This window comes from Ammospiza nelsoni, chromosome 3, assembly GCF_027579445.1.
Source record: "Ammospiza nelsoni isolate bAmmNel1 chromosome 3, bAmmNel1.pri, whole genome shotgun sequence".
Lineage (NCBI taxonomy): Eukaryota > Metazoa > Chordata > Aves > Passeriformes > Passerellidae > Ammospiza > Ammospiza nelsoni.
In genome coordinates, this window is record NC_080635.1 from 34336414 (window position 1) to 34356293 (window position 19880).

General features: G+C 40.5%; 2 protein-coding genes across 6 annotated transcripts in view; both read right to left on the bottom strand.

Moving 5' to 3' along the window:
* The window catches only part of SMYD3 (SET and MYND domain containing 3), a 385946-nt gene extending 376649 nt beyond the window's left edge, over positions 1-9297 (bottom strand). For 4 of the 5 annotated variants that reach the window (XM_059468065.1, XM_059468069.1, XM_059468067.1 and 1 more), the window contains exon 1: positions 3355-3518. In XM_059468065.1, the coding sequence (XP_059324048.1) occupies positions 3355-3518 (164 nt within the window). Of the gene's footprint in view, positions 1-3354; positions 3519-7800 lie in introns of those variants that run through there. The other variant, XM_059468066.1, reaches the window with a different exon arrangement.
* A 496-nt stretch (positions 9298-9793) lies between these two features.
* Positions 9794-19877, bottom strand: TFB2M (transcription factor B2, mitochondrial). Its single transcript, XM_059468080.1, has 8 exons — positions 19537-19877; positions 18650-18738; positions 17565-17718; positions 16980-17128; positions 15294-15383; positions 13009-13071; positions 11645-11796; positions 9794-10335 (listed from the first exon to the last, which is right to left on the bottom strand). Exons 1-8 carry the CDS (start codon positions 19832-19834, stop codon positions 10149-10151), a joined length of 1182 nt encoding a protein of 393 aa, XP_059324063.1. The 5' UTR covers positions 19835-19877; the 3' UTR covers positions 9794-10148.
* Positions 19878-19880: the final 3 nt, after the last annotated feature.

A 19880-nucleotide genomic window follows, 5' to 3' on the forward strand; every position in this document is an offset into this window, starting at 1 on the left:
TTAAAAAACTTATAGTCATTCAAAAACACATTCATACTTCCCCTTAACCCACTTCCAGAGTCTGAACCTCTGACCTTACCCAAACAAGAAACACTAATGCCTTTTATTTCATAGTCTACACATAATGTTATTCATTACTTATTTTCATATATTCATTTCCCTCAAAGGTATAAATGTTAAAGCACTTTGAAATAGGATGGTGCTCTCTTTCCCCACTTTTTCTGAGACTCAGATTCTATAAAGTTTGCTTGCTTGCTCCTAAGTATCAACTAAGACTTAAATATTCTTGCAGTGGATTCTTCTAACTACAAGGCATAACAGAAATGTTTTGTGAAAAGCAAACAAACACCAAAGATATCACTGACTTTCACTTAATTTTGATACCCCATCTATAAAAAGCTGGGTATATCTTCAATTCAAAATCTGAGAGTCAAACCAACATTAAAGAGGTATTAAAGCATGGAAGAACCCCATAAAGAATTTTTTTTTCCTCTTACTAATTAAAAGTTATTTTCTGTTGCATTCCCAAGGAAATTGTTGGAAAAAGATGCTGGCCATTCAAATTTTGTCACACTATAAATACTCTTCCAAAAGATGTACCATCATGCAAAACATCATGTTTTTCTCACACTGATTCCATAGAAATACACACTGCCACCACTCTATCAAAACTTGTATTTCAGAGCAAATCTTTATTATGTATCCTATTTCAGGGCAGGTTTTTTTATCATTTCTAACAGAATACCATTCAAACAGCTACACTATCGTATTAAACCATCTACAGCAGAGCATTTCAGCCCAGCCTTGTATAAAGAAAACCAACATGAACCTCTTCATTGGAAAACACAAGGTTCCATTTGAAGTAAGAAATCACAAAAGGGGAGACAGTGACAAAAATCTGCCATCTGCACTACATACGACAGACCTAAAAACAATGACTGAAAAATTTATTGTCACTATAAAAACAGTACTAACAGCCCAGTAAAATAAGGAAGGGCTCAATCTTTCTACTATTAGATGCATTAGATGCACTAAGTATATATATATATATATATGTATACGTGTGTGTGTATATATATGTATGTTCTTGGATATAAATACTTCAGCACTTTAAATCCACAATAATATCCACTTTAATTGAGGCAAGACTAAGCAGAACTACTGCACTATCTGTGCTTTCCTTTCTAAAACAGAGCAGCAAACTGCCCCCAACAGCCAACCTTACCCTGCTTTGGTACATCAGACCCTTGCTGTAGGACCTTGGCCCAGGTCACGGAGTAGGTCAGCACTGTCAAAAGCCTGCGACCCCAAATCCTGGCAAGACCACGCTGCCTCTCAGCAGGCAGTCCAGAAGGAAAATACTCTGCACTTCCCTACCCATCTTCTAGTTCACCCAGCACTTCTCATACAGCCTAAAACTGCATCATAATCACTACTACAAGCAGAGACAAAAGTACAGAATTACACATCAGTGTAAAGCCTCAAACATTAATTGCATCTATAAAAGGATTGCTAAAACACTAAATAAACGTCAAGAACTAGACTTTTTTTTCAATTTGTGTTCCTGTACTGCCACCTAAAGATCAGAGTGAAAAACAGGAACAGCAGTGGACATGACTTATCTGGAAGGGAACAGTAAGGTTTTTCTGATATCTCACTTTGAAAAAAGACCACACCAGATTCAACCAGATCAAAACCAGATTGATCAAACACTTCTATTTCACATCACAGTTCAGCAGTACTTTACCAATTGCCTAATTTCTATACATTTAGAAAAAAAAAAATCTCTGTATTTATGTATAGATATCCTTTAATTAGACAAATATCAGCTTGGACAGTCTTGATCTATAAACTCCCTCTAATCACAGCATATTTCACAAATGAAGACAGAGTGGTCGAAATATATTTTTCATTTCCTTATTTACTTTTTTTAATTTAACTGCTATCACTAATATAGGAAAAAAAAATCACAAATTAATAACCCCTTATGATACAAGCTGATAATACCATTACTTCTCCCAACAAAACATGCCCTTGTTACACACCTACATTCCAACACCTCAGATTCACTTTTATTCCACCTGTTGCTGCACTCAGCCTGTCCTCTGAAGTCTGCAGCCTCTCACAACTCCAAGCAGAAAATGTTCAATCACCACCCCGAAGGACTCTGATGTCACAAGTCAGACCTCACCAACATAATAGCTAAAAATCTTTTGAGCTTGGTGTTTTGGGGCTTTTTTTTTAACAGGTTTTTGTTGGGTTTTTGGTTTGGTTGGGTTTTTTTTTTCAATATGCTGAAGATGCAAGATACAAGCATCACCTGGAGTAGACTGTCAATTTTTTCTTTGATTAAGTGAGACCCATATTCTCATGCCTGTAAGGGATATGAAGCCAATCACCTGGACTGTTCCTAAAAACAACTTCAAATATTTTCAAGATAACCCTCTTCCCCCGGTCAAAAAAAAAAAAAAAAAAAAAAAAAAAAAAAAAGCGAATGAAAGCAAAAACCTAAAAAAGAAAAGTTAGCAGTATCGGATTTTACCGTCTCTCCTCCTCATGTCTTGGCAAGCAATTACACAGGGGTTTGGTTCATCTAGCAGTATATTTCAGATACTAATACACAGATATTCCTTTAACAGCTCTGCCACAACCCAGCTTGCTGGGAAACCGCTCCAGTTTAAAATTCTCTTTTGTTCGTTTCCTTCTAAACAAACACAGAAAGTTACCCTGTGTTTGTCAGTTTCCACTTGCGGAAACCGACAAGCGGGAGGAAGGCAGCCATTTATTTACGGCACGTCTCCAAGCCACGTGCCCTTTATCGGCATACACCAGCCCCGGGGACACGGAGCTCGGGGGGCCGGGGTCCCCTCAGCTCTGCGGGCCCAGCTCCCCTCGGCCCCGAGCGGAGCCCGGACCCTCCCGGCTCCGCCAGCCCGCGGGAACACAGCATGGAGCGGTGGCACCGCACCGACAGCCCGGGAAACCTCCCCAGAACAGCAGCGCCCGGGAGGAGGCGATGTCCTCAAAACAGCCGCTTTTTAAAAAAAAAACCCAGTTAAAAATAGCCGCAAGCCCCGCACCTCAGCCCTGGCAGCACATAGCCGCGGGACTCGGCAGAGGCGGCTCCTCGCTCTGGAGCGCGCACCCCTTCCTTCCCGCCCCGCCAGGCAGAGCCGGCTCCTCTCTGGAGCACACATCCCTTCCCTTCCCATCCCATCCCGCCCCGCCAGGCACAGCCGGCTGTTCTGCGGGCGCGCACTCCCGGCCCGCAGGCACAGCACAGCACAGCGCGGGGCGGCCCCGCCCCGGCGGAAGGGGCGGCGCTGGCTGCGAGAGGCGCGTTCCCGCCGGTACCTGCGCAGGCAGCGCTCGCACACGCTGCCCAGCTGCTGCTTGCTGAGCACGTAGGCGAAGGGCACGTCGCGGTAGAGCAGCTCTCCGGGCCGCACGCTCCGGCGGGAGCGGAGGCCGCTGCCCTTGCCCGGGCTGTGGAACCGCTCCAGCGCCGCCGGCTCCATCCTGCCGCGCGCGCCGCCACCGGAGAGGAGAGCGCGGCCGCCCCGCCCGCCGGCACGTGACCGGGCGCGGCCGCCGCCATCTTAAATCAGGGCAAGGGCGGCCCCGCGGTGGGTAGGAGCCGGGATTGCGGCACACCCATGTCCTGGGCCAGCACAGCCGCACCGATAGGCGCAGGGCAGCCCTTTGCCTGAAGGGGCAGCTAATAATGCATCTCACAGAATGCAGGGTGGGTCGGGGTGGAAGGGATTACAGTGCGTCATCTGGCGGAACCTCCCTGCTCGAGCAGTTCCATCCCAGAGCGCCTTGCACAGTAATGCGTCCAGAGGGATCTTGTGTATTTCCAATCACCGGGACCCCACAGCCTCTCTGGACTGTCTGCTCCACTGCTCAGTCACCTGCACATGAAGTTTTTCTTCATGTTCGGGTGGAACTTCTGTGCATCAGTTTCTGCCCCCTGCTTCCTGTCCTATTGCTTGGCACCACTGAGCACAACCCAGCTCCATCCTCCAGGCACCCTCACTTTAGATATTTACACCCAAAATATTAAACAGTTTGGTTTACAAAGAAAGGGATATGATAATGATTCAGTCAAAAGACATCCCCAAAAAGGACATTATATTTGTGAGCTGGCATCTGGATGTATTTCTGGATCTCACTGTGATGTGAATACAGACTGGGCCAGTAGCTGCACCTGTGCTCTGGTGTTTCTCACTGAGAATGCACCCCATGCACTAGATAACTTTTTGTCAGAACCATGAGTTAGAGAGACCAGATAAATGACAACAGAAAAAGCAAAACTTGCAGAATTAAATAAGAATATTAATTTGAAATGCTGGTGCACAAAGCCTGTGAAATAAGTGCTTTCTGTATGAGTCTGCATAACTTTCATTCATTTACGAGATTACAGTCATGATGCAGGCTAAATGTGCTAAACTGCAGATCGACTTCGTCTGGTTTTCCTTATCATGCCTGTAGAGGGAGGTAGGGCTTGTGTTTTGGAAAGGAGTCTTCATTAGTGCTGTCAAAACATAGACATAGACCAAATAGTTCTGCCAAGCAGCTATACTAAAACCACTCTGTTTTGGTCTCAGTAACTATTATTTCAGTCTGCTATTGTTTTCATCCAAGTTGCAACAAGGTAAAGAGGAATGGCAATATGCATATCTAAAACACTGCTATTAGGAAGAACCAAGGTACCTAAACCCAGAGGATTCTCACAAAAAGTCTATCTTTGACATATGCTTAATGCTGCAATGATGTAATTCATTACCAAAAGAACTGACAGCAATCTAGCTGCTAGTGAAATCATTATGCATGTTACTATGCTTATCTTTAGCTCTTCTAGCAAATTTTTGAAATATGTTAAATTACAGTGATATTGTGAGTTTGTCTAGAATTAACCTTAGCAGTTATTAAAATATTAGGCAATTAGGCCTATATTTGGCCTGTACATCTTCACCTATTAAATGTTCTGCATTTTCCTGTCTATGCTGTTGTAATTCCTAAGCACGCATCACCCAAAACCTGTACCAAAAATAAGCCCAGTAATAAGAGAAGTTAACATCTGCCTCTATTAGTGGATAAATTTAAGAATGGTCAAACAAAAAGCATGAACCTAAAGGCCTACCCATGAACTGCAAAAGTGCACTCACGGAAGAGCTAATATAAATATACAATACCAGATGTAATTTTCATTATTTTCTCTTTTTTTCTTGGCAGGTTTTCTCACTTATATGTCCAGTAACACAAAAAAAACCTTGCAAAGTACAAAAAACACATCTGAGGGAATGCCAGTCTTCTGTCTCACTGACACAAACAAAATGAAAAACACAACCTTGAAGAGCCCAGCTACTCTAGGAAGATCTGAAGTACAGATATCTGAAGAAAGGGACTTCCATCAGCTTGGCATAAGCTGTACAGGAAATAAGCCACAGAAAACAGCTTGAAAACAGCTTTTAGTTGACATTGCATTTCAAGTGATATGAAAACATAATTGCAGTAATAGAGATTTTCTGTGTAGATAAGCTTTCAAACACAGCATTGAACATCTTAATGCAGTGTTGGATATTTGGACTTCTGTGTGAAGGGCCTGAAGAACTGATTCTGGATATCTATGTCTATAGGTTAGTGACAAATCTGCCTAGGAGGGCCATTCAACAATCTTTGAGCAATGGTGATCAAAGGAATGCCCAACTTGGATGTTTTTGGACTCATCAGTCTGAATTTTCTCGAAAGCATAATGATAGTAGGGCTGTATATCCAGTAAGTGCTTATTTAGCCCAAGAATATATTTAGTTGAATTTAATCCCTGTTATCAACATGGTATTTTTGTATGACCAAGTCATACACGGACCTAAACAGGTCAGACTTCTCAGCAGCTGTCTGAAGTGCATGACACATTCTGGACGGAATAAACTGTCAAGGAGTGTAATGAGGGCAGTTTTGAAGGAAATATCGCTTAATTGTGGCTGATGCTGCTGAATTAGTCATACATTCTTACTTCCAGGAGACACCAGCATGGAGCTTCAGCTCTGCTATCTCAGGATGGCATGTTTTATAACATGAATTTAGAGGAACGGCTGCAGTAATGAAATAATTCAAATTCTGCTCCCTGCTCATAAGTGTGCAATAGCCGTTCCAAACAACACAGCACAAAATGGATTTTTTTTTTTCTGGGAGCAAAATATGCCTCAAAACACAAAATGTTAAATTTTGGATTGTACAAAACCTGTGTCACTAACAGCATAGAATAGCTATCAATTAATTAGTTGAAAGCTTGTAAGGACAGACAAATCTTTTATGAACATATGATTTATGACAAATCTTTTATGTATCGCTTGAAGAGGTCTATTCACTTTCAGTGCTGGAAAAATTGATTCTAGATTGTTTAATTAAAAATCACTGCAGAAGTGTTTTAAGCACAAATTCTTAATAAATTTCACATAGATTTCATCTGTTGATTTTTTTCACTGGGAAATTTACCAAACCATTCTACTTTATTTGTATCTTCCCTGCCCCAAACATGTCAATTTCCTTCAAATGACAGAAGCAAGATCAGGAAGTTCTAAGCTGTTTGTTTATTTGGAGTCGTATCAATAAGATCAACCACATCAGTGCCTAAAGACTTACATTATGAGTAATCGGCTGTTTCATTTGGTGTACCATAACTACTCCTGATTTCCCTTGGGCTTCCTGTATGTTGTGTTCTGTTTGCTGGGGTCAGTCAGTGTGCCTATTTTTAGCAGTGACAAGTTAAACAGCCCACACAAGGAAAGATGCAATAGCTGTTAAACAAGGATATAATGTGAGCAAATAAGCATCTCCCACTGACTTGTCCTTTCCGGAAAAGTTACTTGTTATTTCCTTTTTCTCAACATCTACAGAAGAAAGGTATGGCTTTGCTAATTAATGTCTTACAAAGCTCAGGTCAGAGTTTTCAATCTGCAGCCCCACAGATTGTGTTCAGTCTGACAAAACAATTCATTCAACATGCATCTCAGGAAGCCTCAGTTTCTTCCTATCACATTTGCACATCCTAAACTATACCACACAATGTATTTCTCAAGTTTTATGCTGATATTTCCATCAACATTATCATTAGCCTGCAAGGCTAAGCTATAATTATTAAAATGTGCCATGCTGAACAGGTTTACAGCCAGTACAGACACATTCCACCTTAACAACCCCTTATCACAGCATCTACTGGATTAATTACTGCAAGGTCACAAACGCTTCTTCTAGATCAAAAGTGAACTGACTATGGAGTTCAACTTAACTGACCTATTTCCAAGTGCAAAATATCTCATTAACTGGACCAAGTTGGTTTCTGTCTCTATTTGTGTTTGTTATGATTTGAATATAGGTAAGTAGGAAGAGCTTAGGCAATTGCTAGCACAGTCATAATTTTCTTTCCCAGACAGATGGCACAAGTGATGAGGGCTACTAGAAAATACTTGGCATCTCTAAAGTTACAATCAATATATCAGCTATGATATATTGATTGTAACTTTAATAGGGAATGCCAAACACCATTTTTTGGGCAGCTCCTCAAAAAAATTGGAAGAGTGAGAACAACACTTAAAGTGTTCTACTAGATAGTGCATCACATGTGGTTCATCTTTCAGAGGTTCATGTATTAAATCAGTCTTGAAGGGGAAAAAAAAAACAAAACCCAGTTATGCAAAGGAAACGAATACAAATAGCACAACATTGGTTAAAAATTGTTGTCATCTGATTACAGGGGTTCCATACTGCTGTCTCCTTATCACAAAAGTTTCATACCTTCTTAGTATTTTCTCTTGAGCTGCTCCTCCAAGCACTGCGTTTCTTCTTCACAAAGCAGCCAACTGACTCCAGTCCCTTCTCACCCAGCCACCCCACTCTTTTGTAACACCCTTCTTCTCACTGGTCACAGCTGTGCCCTGGTAAAGTCAGGCCTGTTCCTAATCTTTGATAATTGGCCCAGCTGCAGCTCCTTAGGGGTTAGATTACTTTGTACACTATTTTCTAATATTCTATCCCCCTACAAAAAATGGTAACAGAAACATATGACAAAGCTTTATGAGCAGTTTAAATTTTGAAAGTGAAGTGAAAGTTCAACGTTATCCTACAAAAGCTAAAATCCTGCAACCAGAGGAATTACTGAGTGGAAAGCATAAATTAATCAAATATATAGACTTATTTAATTTTCAGTCCCTGTGCATTTATTCATATACAATAGTAATTTTCACATTTTCAATTTTTTCCATTAATACTAAAATCACTTTTATAATGGCAGGCATTTCTCTCTCCATTTCACATTTGTGATCAGGGCTAAACATTCCTTACACTTAGCCTTAATGGTGCATTTCTGTTGAGTAGTAAATCTCATTTCAAGTCCGCAGTTATGCAATATTCCTTCCACTTACAGACTCCTGCTGTTAGTCTCTGCATTGGATCATTAAGTGCTGCTTTGCAACAGCATCAAAATAAAACAAATTTCTTTTTCTCAGTTCACGTTTGAAATGTTATCAGCACACAGTTGAAGAAATTTATTTAGACAGTGGTGGTCTTGTATATAATACTCGTATAGAATACTTCTCCTGGTATGCTGGAGGTGTAAGACATCTTGCTGCAACAAGAGCAAGGTGTTTTGATTCAAGGTGGGGAGGGGGAATCAGCCCAAGAGACATAGCAGTCTTGTAGACCAGTAGGTAAGACAGTTACCATCTGATGAGCCTGGAAAAGGTGGAATTGCTTCTGTAAATGCAAGGTTGCCATTCACTGACAATTAACAATGACATCTTGAAATAGTCAGAGATGTAAGCAGAAAGGAAGCCTCAAATCTTGACAACCTGCACCAGAACACCAGCAAGGCTCTGAGACAGACTGCAAATTAAGCCTCAGCCTTTCCAGGAGTTTCATCATAGTACTACAAAAGCTCAGCAGCAGCTTCAAGAGGAAGCTGCAGCCTAGCTAGCAGAGTGAACTGAGGCTCTCAAAGTCACTTTGTCATCTGCAGCCACATGAATGCTTATCTCATCTATACCTCACACTAACCTTAATAAATACAATTCCTTTTGCATTGTTTGGGGCACTACTGTTACCCACAGCCTGAAAATAGCTCAACCTTCACCAAGATGGCATTTTATAAACTAGTGCTTTGCTAAAGAAGTGTATTTTTTGCCACAGCTCTTTCCAGGGAGAACAATATACAACACAGAACCAGTACCACCTCTCAGCTTTGTTAACAACAACAGAACAGTTCCAAGGCAAGACAGAGAAATTGGTTGCCTTACAGAGTACTATAGCTAAAACCAGAATTTTAATAGCATATGGTTTTGAATAATTTTTTGGTACATGTATTACACATTAAAAATATTGGCAAAGGTTTCAAATGAAAGGATTTAATTTTTTTAAAAATCATTTATACTGAATATTCTGATGACTTTCAGACCTAAATAATCCCCATACACATGTAGGTGTTTGTGTATTGTATTACAAACCTGTTGCCCCTCATATTTTCAGAAGAAATAACTGTTACAACTTTTCCTCAGGGAGATCACAATCTTTATTTTAAGCAACTCCCAGTTAATATTTTATCACCCTGTCATTACCTTGTCTTCTATTAACATACCACTATTCATTTATTAGCATTTATTGACTTTAGGCTGCAAATTCAGAAAAGCAGACAATGTTGCAGGCTCAGTGGTTGTAAAAACCTTTGTATTCTGTGAATCTGTCAAAAGGGCATCCAAATCATTAAGCACTAAAATAAAAACCAAACAAATAATAATTTGGTCAGGTAATTTTTTTTCAAACGTTGTAAATACACAGCAACAGTGTAACAAAACATTGCATTTAAGTGGTACATCCAAAAGTAGCACGAGCTAAAAAGCTCCTGCCAAAGTTGCAAAGCTTGTCCATTGCAGATAGGATTGTGTGCAAAGCTTGTCCATTCCAGACAGGATTGTGAAAGATAACTGTGAATTCATTACTTTCATCCTAAGTAGAAGGGCTCTTGTTAATTGCTAAATTTTTCCTGTTTGGACAGGAAGTCATCTAGCTAACAGTATCTCCGATTTTATTTAAATCACTTTTTCTCAAAGTAATCTTCCAGAAGCAAAAGTGATCTTCCAAAAGCTTTAGATTTATAAGTTCATGGTCCTTGTACTTGTCAAGACTTCATCATGGAAGAAGGTCTCAGCAAACAAATCAGAGTTTTGCAAAGCCTCGAAAAGACGCTTATAGTCTTCTGGATACAAGTTATACATTGAAGCATTTTTGGGAATTTCTAGTGCTTTCAGTAATCTGTCACTATTGTCCAAGCTCCAGGAACTGAAACAAACAAACAAAATCATAATGGAGCATTTCTTTCCGTGAAAAATTAAAATGCAAGAAACATTATCTGAAGGCCCACTTGACTCTTTCATAGCCTCTAGAAGAAGCTAACCTCTTCTTGCAACACACTTTCAATCCATGCTCCAAACAGGAAGAAACCTCTGCTATTAAAACACATCAATAGCAAATAAAGCTCCCAGCACACACAGAAAATACCAGACCACACAAACCTCCTCATTACAGGATGGGCGCTCTCTCTCCCTCATCCACCCTAAATTCGTAAGTCAGTAACAGGCATTACAGCCTAAAAAGGGTGCTTCAGTGCTGGAGAAATTAAAGCCAAGGATGACTCAGTATAGCATGAACCAGTGACTTACACCTCCCAGGTATTTTCTTCTACACCTAAACAGATGTATCCACGTTCCCTCCCATCTACATCTTTGCTATGAAAGCTATACTTTTATAAATGTGCACATACATTAACCATTTCTCAGACAGGAAAGAAGTGTATAAATACACAGAAGATGCATATTAGAAGCCTTCAACTTCCTGGCTGAAGGATCAAGTGGAGATGAGGTATATCACTGAGCTTTAAGAAAGAAATCCATTACAGCTCTTTCCACTTGTCCTTCTAAGACAGTTACTGGAATTTAGTAGCTTATTTTTTCCCCCTTTCTGGAAATTAACTTCCATAACCTACTATAAGCAAATGAGAAGTATATTCATTATTTTCATCAGCAAGAAGTCAATGCTGTCCAGACTGTGAATACCTTCCATTTCTGGGAAACAGAAACCTACTGATCATAAAGAAACACGAATAGCTTGCATAATTGGTAAAGTCTAAAACCTAATTTTTTAATTAGGTAACAGCCATTTGAGGACATCCCCATTCCACCTTCTGTAACCTTCAGCTGTTTTCATTAGTGTAACTTTGATGTCTGTTGTAAGCTGAATCTCTTTCAGCTTTTAATTTCTGTACCTGCAAAACTCTTGGTGGCTTTATCATTGTATCTGTAAAGTAAGTGAAAACCTCTTACAGATACATGACCTCAGCTCCAGTGGAGGTACAGGAATTACTGCACATATATATTCTAAATACTTTCTAACCTTCCTGACAGGAACAGTATACTGTATAGCAGGTTGCATAATAAAATCTTCTATTCTACATGTTGATAATTAAAAATTAATTAATGAGGTTTTTTTATAAGGTAGTATTTAATCTGCAAATAAACACTGCTTTGGGAAATATTTTAATATTTTCATATATTTCTTTGAAGCATAAAAATTGTAATTCTTTCTTACTTACTTTAATCTATCAGTAAGTTTAGACTTAGGTTTAGCAAAGGACTGTTTCACCATGAAAATAAAGGTAGATGCATTTGAGGGCTTCAAGCCTCCTGTAAATAGATTTTGCTGAGGAGTCAGTCGTACCAAACAGAAATGGTCATTTGGCAGCCGCTGCAAGAAAAACAGAGCAGGTCACTGAAAAAATCACTTTTTTAGACAGTATCTATCTTAAGCCAAGAGTTTCATCTTTGCCACCAGTAAGATTTCTTATTAAAAGTCTTAACAAGATGATTTCATCAGAAGATGAGGCTTCACTTCCCTGTGCCTCAAAGAGAAAAGGAAGTAGAAAACAAAAAAACATACTATCACTTGGGGTTAATTTCTGTATTTTTAAACTGGACTTTCTTAGTTGAAATGAACAATACAGGCTTGATGTGATTTTGCAAACTATTGTATTCCCATACTATGCAAGGTATCAGACCTGCCTTTTATATATAAAGACGGAATTATCAGAGTGTACACTAAGACACTATTGCAACATGAGGATTTCACAAAACTGGGACAAAGTGGAGTCTACAAGGGAAATAAATGCACTTCTGTATTGGCAGCAATGGATATATTAGATCTGACACCTGTACTTCTGAAGTGGTCCTGGTACATCTTGGATAGCTCACCTAATGGGCCTCTCCACATGGCTATTCAGCAACACAACTAAGCATATAAGGCACATCCAGTCACTTATATATTACAGAAGTATTGCAAACTATACTCAATACAGCACCACAGCAGTTTTCTGGGGAGTGTAAAATTCAAAAATATTAAGTAAATATGCTTTTATATTATCAGAATTAAATAGGAATATTCCTTTATTATACAAAGGAACATCATTACTTTTCCAAAGGAGAGAAGTAAATAACTTCACACAAGGTATTTTTGCACTTCTCAGATTTAAGTTTGGAGACTGGTGTTTTTCTACAATTAACTTGCACATGAAATATATAATAGACACGTGAATGAGTATTTTAACCAAAACCAGCAGCATACTGATTGTGTTATTGACTGTGGTAACACCTGTTTTGTTCAAGCAGGTAGATGTGACCATCAGTAATTATCTCTGAAAAATACTTTACCTATTCATATTCCTTTATGCTGTTTACTCACCATATTTTTTCCATCTCAGACAATAAAGATACTAGTTTATTTCAGTTTCCAAGAAAATAGCAATTCTTCACTCCACTTTTGGTGGAGTCCAAAATTGATGGACTATGCTGCCCTAAATTTTAATTAGAACAGTTCTTAAAAAACGCATCTGTAAATGCTGCTATAAAGTTATTTTAACCTTTCATTAAAACTAGTTTAGAAAAGCATATACAACAATCTTACCCCAGCTTTTGGTACAGCCAGTCCCCCATTTTTCAAATTGGTTGCAAATGAAGACCAAGGTTCCTATGGGAGGAAGCAAATGTATTATGTACTATGGAATTAAAGTGTTTTGTTAGACTGGAATAGACTATTTCAGTTGGAAGGTACCTACAGTGATTATCTACTCCAATTGTCTGAGCAATTCAAGGCTGGCCAAGCTAAAGCATTTTATAAAGGGCATTGTCCAAATGTTCTCTTAAATGCTGACAGGCTTGGGGCAGCTCTAGGAAGCCTGTTATGGTGTTTGACCACCCTCTCCCTAAAGAAGCACATCTAATGCCAAGTCTAAACCTCCTCTGGCACAGCTTTGAACCATTTCCATGCATGCTGTCAGTGGATACCAGGGAGAAGAGCTCAGCACCTCCCTCCCCCCTTCCCCTCCTCAGGAAGCTGTGGAGAGCAGTGAGGTCACTCCTCAGCCTCCTTTGCTCCAAACAAGACAAGCCCAAAGGCCTCAGCTGCTCCTTATGGGACATTCCTTCTGGTCCTCTCACTGGTTTTGTTGCTGTCCTCTGGATGCACTCAAGGACTTTCACATCCTTCTTAAATTGTGGGGCCCAGAACTGCCCAGGTGTTTAAGGTGAGGCTGCACCAACGCTGAACTCAGTGGACAATCAGCTTTCTTGCCCAGCTGATGGTGCTGTTTGAGGCACCCCAGGGTGCAGTTTGCCCTCCTGGCTGCCAGGGCACACCCTGCTGGCTCACACTGAGCTGCTGCCAGCAGCAGCCCCAGGTGAGCAGTGGCCAGCCAGGTGTAGCCCAAATCAGCCCTGTGAGCTCTGCCCTTCAGCCAGTTCTCCACGCAGTGCACCCTGAACCTGCTCATCCCACAGCTGGACAGCTTTTCCAGAAAGATGCTGTGAGGGGAAGTATCAAAAGCCTTCCTAGAATCCAGAAAAATTGCATCCATCATTTTCCCTTCCTCCACTGGGCAGGTGACCTTATCATAGGAGGGTGTCAAAAGGGTTAAACAAGACTTTCCCTTGTTAACTGTGCCTGATGAGTGCATTATTCTTCAATGCCTTTCAATAGTACCTAGCAGACTCTGGTAATCCAGAATGGTTGCAGGTGCTGAGGTTTGACAAACAAGTCTGTAGTTCATTGGGTCTTCCCTCACCTTGTTCTTTGTAGGAGGATGTGGAATAACACTGGCCTGCTTCAGTCAGCAGGGACCTCCCCAGACTGCCAAGACCTTTGGTACGTGATCAAGAGAGGTCCTGCCATAGCTGCACGAGCTCCTCAGCACTCTGGGGTGAATTCCATCAGGCCCCAAGGACCTGAGAACATTCAGCTGATACAGCTGGTCCCTTACAGTTGCAGCCTCCACAAATGGAAAGTCACAGTTCCCACACTCATGGTCCTTTTGCTCAGGGGGCCAGGCAGCCCAAGGCTTGCCAGTATTATTAAAGACTGACAAAAAAAGAGACATCAAATGCCTCCACTTCTACCTTATTCCTGTTAGTCAGGTGACCTCCTTCAAAAAGTACTATTCTTCAACTTCTTAATATTTACCTTAATGTATATCTTGCAGTATAAGGTATTTGGAAGACAATGAGCAGTGAAACCTTATTTTAGATTAGCAAAACATTTAAACTAGGACCGTAGGTTCCTAGAAAAAAATGCAGCGAAGCTAAATCTGAGAAGCATAAACTAACTGAAAGTTGATGGCCATGTGTGCATGGGGAACTGGGAGGACAACATAAAAAATACTTTTAAAACTCAATCACAGCATGTTTCACAAGGTAAAAAGGCACTGACTAGTAGGAGAAGCAGGTTTGCTAGGAACATTAAGGCACCAAGATTCAAACAAATTTCAACTGAACGCAGCTTAGGAAGTCAAAAGCATAAATGATGGCAAAATTTGGAGGATATAACAAAGACCAGACTATGACAAATTGGAAAAACATAATTCTAGTTTCACACAACCATTAGCAAAATGGAAAGGGTTTATCTGGTGTGTAAACATCTTTTTTATCTACTAGAATCTGAGAATAAATGTTTTTTAATACAATGGCTTGCAGTGAAAACACTGACATCATAGTGAATGACAATGTTGCTTAATTGAAAGAGTTTTACACAAAACATGACTGGTTTAGCTTTTTACAAAAGTTTTCAACAGTTCTCCAACTGATTTAAACATCAAATTAGCTTCCAATTAGTTTGCAATGGTAAACCACTATAAACCCTTTTGTAAATGCATGTCCATACATAGCTTTAGGCCTTATCAGCTGGTACAAAACTCTTACCTTATGCAGTAGTTCAATTTCATACCCTAGTTGTGCAAGTACAGTAAGTGCTTGATAAATCTTTGACTTCCCAGGCTTTGCTGTTAATACCTAAAAAAATGGCAAAGAACAAGCATTTTTATTGCAAGAACCAAGACTGTGTCTTATCTAAGCAAAACCCACATATATATATAAAACAGTAAGAAATTCAGTTGAGTCTAAAATTCCAAGGTGAAGTTACATTAGGCCTCTATCATATGCTTTGTGCTATTTTAATTTATCATGTCAGAGCACAGGGCTAGAAGATGGAATATTTGAAGTATTTCTTCATAGCAGTTATTTTGATAACTGAGCTATGTATGACTCTCCAGCATATACTTTCTGGTTCCTTTTAAGGCAGAAAAGTTTCACACAGAAGAGAAATAAGGATAAGATGCCATATAAAAACTGTAACTTTGGCAGAGTTATCAGTTTGCACTGATAAGATAATATTCCCAAGAAGACACACAAAGCAGAGTAAGTGAAACATCAGGTGACCACACTGAACATTAAGCAACTTGCAGAGTCATCATTCTGATCAACGTCACAAATCAAACAAGTCTTAGGGCAAGGAAAAAAGAAAACCTTGTGATTATTCTCAAAAAGGGCAAGGAAAGAAAGAAACTGTAGCAGGGAGATTTAACTTTGTGTAATAGATTTACACAGCCTTGTCATATGATAAAAAACAAAAACAACAAAAAGAAGTAAACAATGTCTAGTTAAAGAAGGTTCCAATAGCTTTTACTACACACCTCTTATGTAACAGAGTTCACATTATAACCAGAAAAGTTAATTAAAAAAAAAAAAAAGAAACAAGGACTACCTTAAATGAATAGGCTGCCCTGTATTTAGTAAAACATCTGACCATTAAAACATACCATACAAGTGGGTATTTCAGTGGTGTCCAAACTGTCATTTCACAGAAGAATATACTTAAGACATTTAATTTTTTTCAGTGGCGTGTTAGATACAACACTGGTTGTGGAAGGACAAAGGCCTGGAAGTCCTTGTCTATTTCAAGTAATTAAAGGTTTATGACTCTGTAGAAACCTCCCAAATTCATGGGGGGGGTGGGGGGGGGGAAGAGAAAAAGATGTCATCCTTGAAGTATAAATACAGTTCTAGGGCCTTTGCACAGCATTAATTAGGAATATGCAATCCAGAAAAGGCTCTACACCTTAGTCGACAGAGCATTAACAAAAAGGAGTGTAAATCATTATATATTGCCTCTATTACTTTCAGTACTGCATACAAAACAAGTCAAGAGGACAAGTGCTTCTCACTGTATTGGTATTTAGTGACTTCACTTGTGTTTTTGTGTTTTGAATTCAGTCTTCGTTAACTACTGCCTGCAACTAGTAAACAAACTTTTTGCGAAAGCATGGCACAGAATTTAATCACCTCACAATTTACAATGGAAAGCAGCTAGTCTGCTGCTGTATATACTTCTCAAGGACCAGTCTTCACAGTTTTCTGCAGTTAAATGACAACAGAATGTTTCTTAATAGTGCTATCACAGCATAAAGCAAACAAGGAGGAGACTGACAATACTTAAAAATTCTGGTAGAAAAGAAATTCACTAGCAAAAACATTCAGTACACAATATAAATGGGTTTCTGTTCTGTGAAGCACCACACCTTCATTACCTGTAAAATGCCTTGCACATACCGTATACTCTTTTTCGCTTATGAAGAGGTTGAGTTCCACTCTCCCATATCTGTATATGGAACTGCATTCATACATGGCAAAAAGAAGTCTCCAAAGTCTGTTTCTTTCCAACTGTTGTGCCACGATTCCAAAAACTTTCAAAGGAACATCTGTTTCCCACAATAGCAAAACTATCTTTAAAATTTTGCAGTATGTATTGGACAATCTCATTAATTCTAATGTCTAAACTACAAAAAACTAAGAGAAGAAAGTCTAAGAGAAGAAAGTCTGTGAGTTCATGTTGTTCAAGAATGAATACAGTTCAAGCCTTAGTCAAAGTTAAGCCCAATTTGCATTAGACAAAAACTTTAAATGACAAGAAAATACCTAATTATCTGATATTGACATGGGGTGGGGGAGGGAGGGGTGATTCTGAAGCTATCATGAGTCTTAAGCAAAGCTGAAATATAGAAAACAGCATTTAATAATCCAGAATGTGTATTAAAGAGAACATATATTTCAAGCAAATCCTAAAGTTTTTGCCAAACTGCCTATGCACCCCCTCAAACACGCTTGTTTGTAACATGTGAGATCATAAACATATACCTGCCCTCCAAGGAACTGCTGCTACACCCAGGGTTTCAAAAAGCTTTTCAGAAGACACAGCAGGTGGTTTCAAAGCTCCCTTCGCCATAGGATCCATTCGGAAGAAGTCACCATGGATCACCTTTAACCGCCCATCCAGGCTACTCTCTAGGGACTGAATAAAAATAACTTTAGTTGAAGAAATACGGATACGGTAACTGCTCTTGCAAAACACCCAACCCAAGCAAAAAATGCATTCAAGAACTACCTAAAATTGTTACCCAGTCAACAAGAGTCAAACCTCAGAGCTGCTTCTTACAGATGACAAAAAGAACAGCTTCTTTCTTTCAAATGATAAAAATAATTGCCCCCTTCACTGGGAAAGGTATCTGGACATCTTTTGTGCTGTTCAACTTGAGCTTTGAAGCACATTCTTAAATTTGTAAGATGTGTTGCAATGTTTTTAAAAAATCACACAAACTATTAAATGAAGGAAATCACTCCTTTTAACAATTTGAAACCTGAATTCTTCATATCTGTAGAGAGGATAGCTTTTATATGCATTTTAAATCAGGTGAGAGTCATGGGTTCCAAACCAGCACTGTACTGCAAACCTTCTAGAGCAACTTCTGCAGCTCTGTGTCTGACCCCCTCTGAATCCATGCAGAGCCCAGGTGAGCAGCAGAGGACAACACATGTGTCAATTGTAGGAAAACAGATTAAATAAAACTGTGAGGTAATCAGAATAACTAAGCATATTTTTACAGACTTTTTACAGCTTCATACAGAAGTCTTGCTTAAACATAAACATCTACAATTACTCCAATCAATTTCAAATTTATGCATGAAATTTCATTTATGCATAGAAAGACTATGTATGAACTTGAATTCCTACATGCACAAAATGCCAAATTAATTTATAAACATTCTGCATTTGTGATGTACAACGCCAAACTATATACTGTTTGTTATTAGGCATTTTGTCAGATGTTGCAAGTAACAACCACTGTCCAATTCCTTTTTGATCCAACAATTACACAACAACTTAAGCTCTCATTTTCCCTTTAATTTTATTTTAGAAACATGCAACTGAATCAAAAGTATACCTGTAAGTCTGTAAGAAAATCTGAGTTACTTTCCAGAGCTACCACTCTAAAACCTGCATCAAGCAGAGATTGAGTCAAAATCCCAGGACCTGAAGTAGGAAAATAAAGAAAAAATATTTAAAAAAAAATCAGGATAGTGTTTTTGTTTCTAAGTGATTACCTTTAGTGATTTTCCCAAGACAACACTTGGGACATATCACCTTCAACAGGAGATAGCTTTTGTTTGTTAAACACACCTCAAAACAAGAGTTAGAGAAATTATTTACAGGCAGCCTGCTCGCTATTTCTATTACACTGAGCATAGTGTTACAATTAGATGTTATAACTGGAGATAACGTTTCGAATATTTCAATTACTTTTTCTTCTGCCAACTGAAATATACTGTGAAACCTTACTCATATTATCTTTAAAAAACATTCTGCAGAAATATATACAAAAAAAAAAAAAAAAACCATTAGGTAACTGCAGAGGATCTGCCATAGCCCATAATCCTGGGTGTGCTTTTACTAATAAAATTCGCCTACAAGACTACAGCATTACTTGACAGAAAATGCCATCTCTGGTCACTCTACAGCCAAGTTTTAACACGAGGGCCTCAGGCCTCCAGACTGCACCCTCGCTCATCCCCCAAGCCCTGCATAAATGCACCCCCAGGCACACCCCGGGGCCCGCACCCACATGTCCCGGGAAGGTGCCGGCCGCGGGTCCGGGACATTCCCCGCCTGGGATTCCGCCCGGGACGTCCCGGACCGCAGCTGCCACCCCCGCCCGAGATCCCGGGACAGCACGGCCCCAGCCGGTTCCCGCGGCGGGGCCGGGCTGGCGGCAGGGCCGGTGCCGAGGGCGGCAGCTCGCACTGACCCCCCAAGGTCACTGGGGCAGCTCACCGGGCGCGAACTCGAGCAGCAGGGGCTGGGGGCCGGGGCTGGCTCCGCCCTGCAGGCAGCGCCGCACGGTGTGCGCCAGCTGCGGGCAGGCGATGAAGCGGCGGACCACGAGGCTGCTCCGCTGCTCCTTACGCACCGGCCGCTTCTCCTTCGCCGGCTCCGCTACCCGCAGGGACGGGTAGTGCCGCCCCGCCGTCACCCAGCACGGCGGCAGTCCGCAGAGCAGCGGCCGCAGCAGCCCCGCTGCCAGGAGGCGGCCGCAGCCCGCGGCGCCCAGCGGGGCCCGGCCCGCCAGCATCGCCGCGCCGCCCGCGCCGCGCTCCCCGCTCCGGGTGCGTGATCGC

Coding starts and splice junctions, on each gene's coding strand:
- TFB2M (XM_059468080.1), bottom strand. CDS start 19,834: ATGCTGGCGGGCCGGGCCCCGCTGGGCGCCGCGGGCTGCGGCCGCCTC. Junction 17,129..17,564: donor AGCAGTTCCTTGGAGGGCAG/GTATATGTTTAT, acceptor TGTGGGAAACAG/ATGTTCCTTTGAAAGTTTTT. Junction 10,336..11,644: donor AAACTTACTGATAGATTAAA/GTAAGTAAGAAA, acceptor TGTTTGTTTCAG/TTCCTGGAGCTTGGACAATA.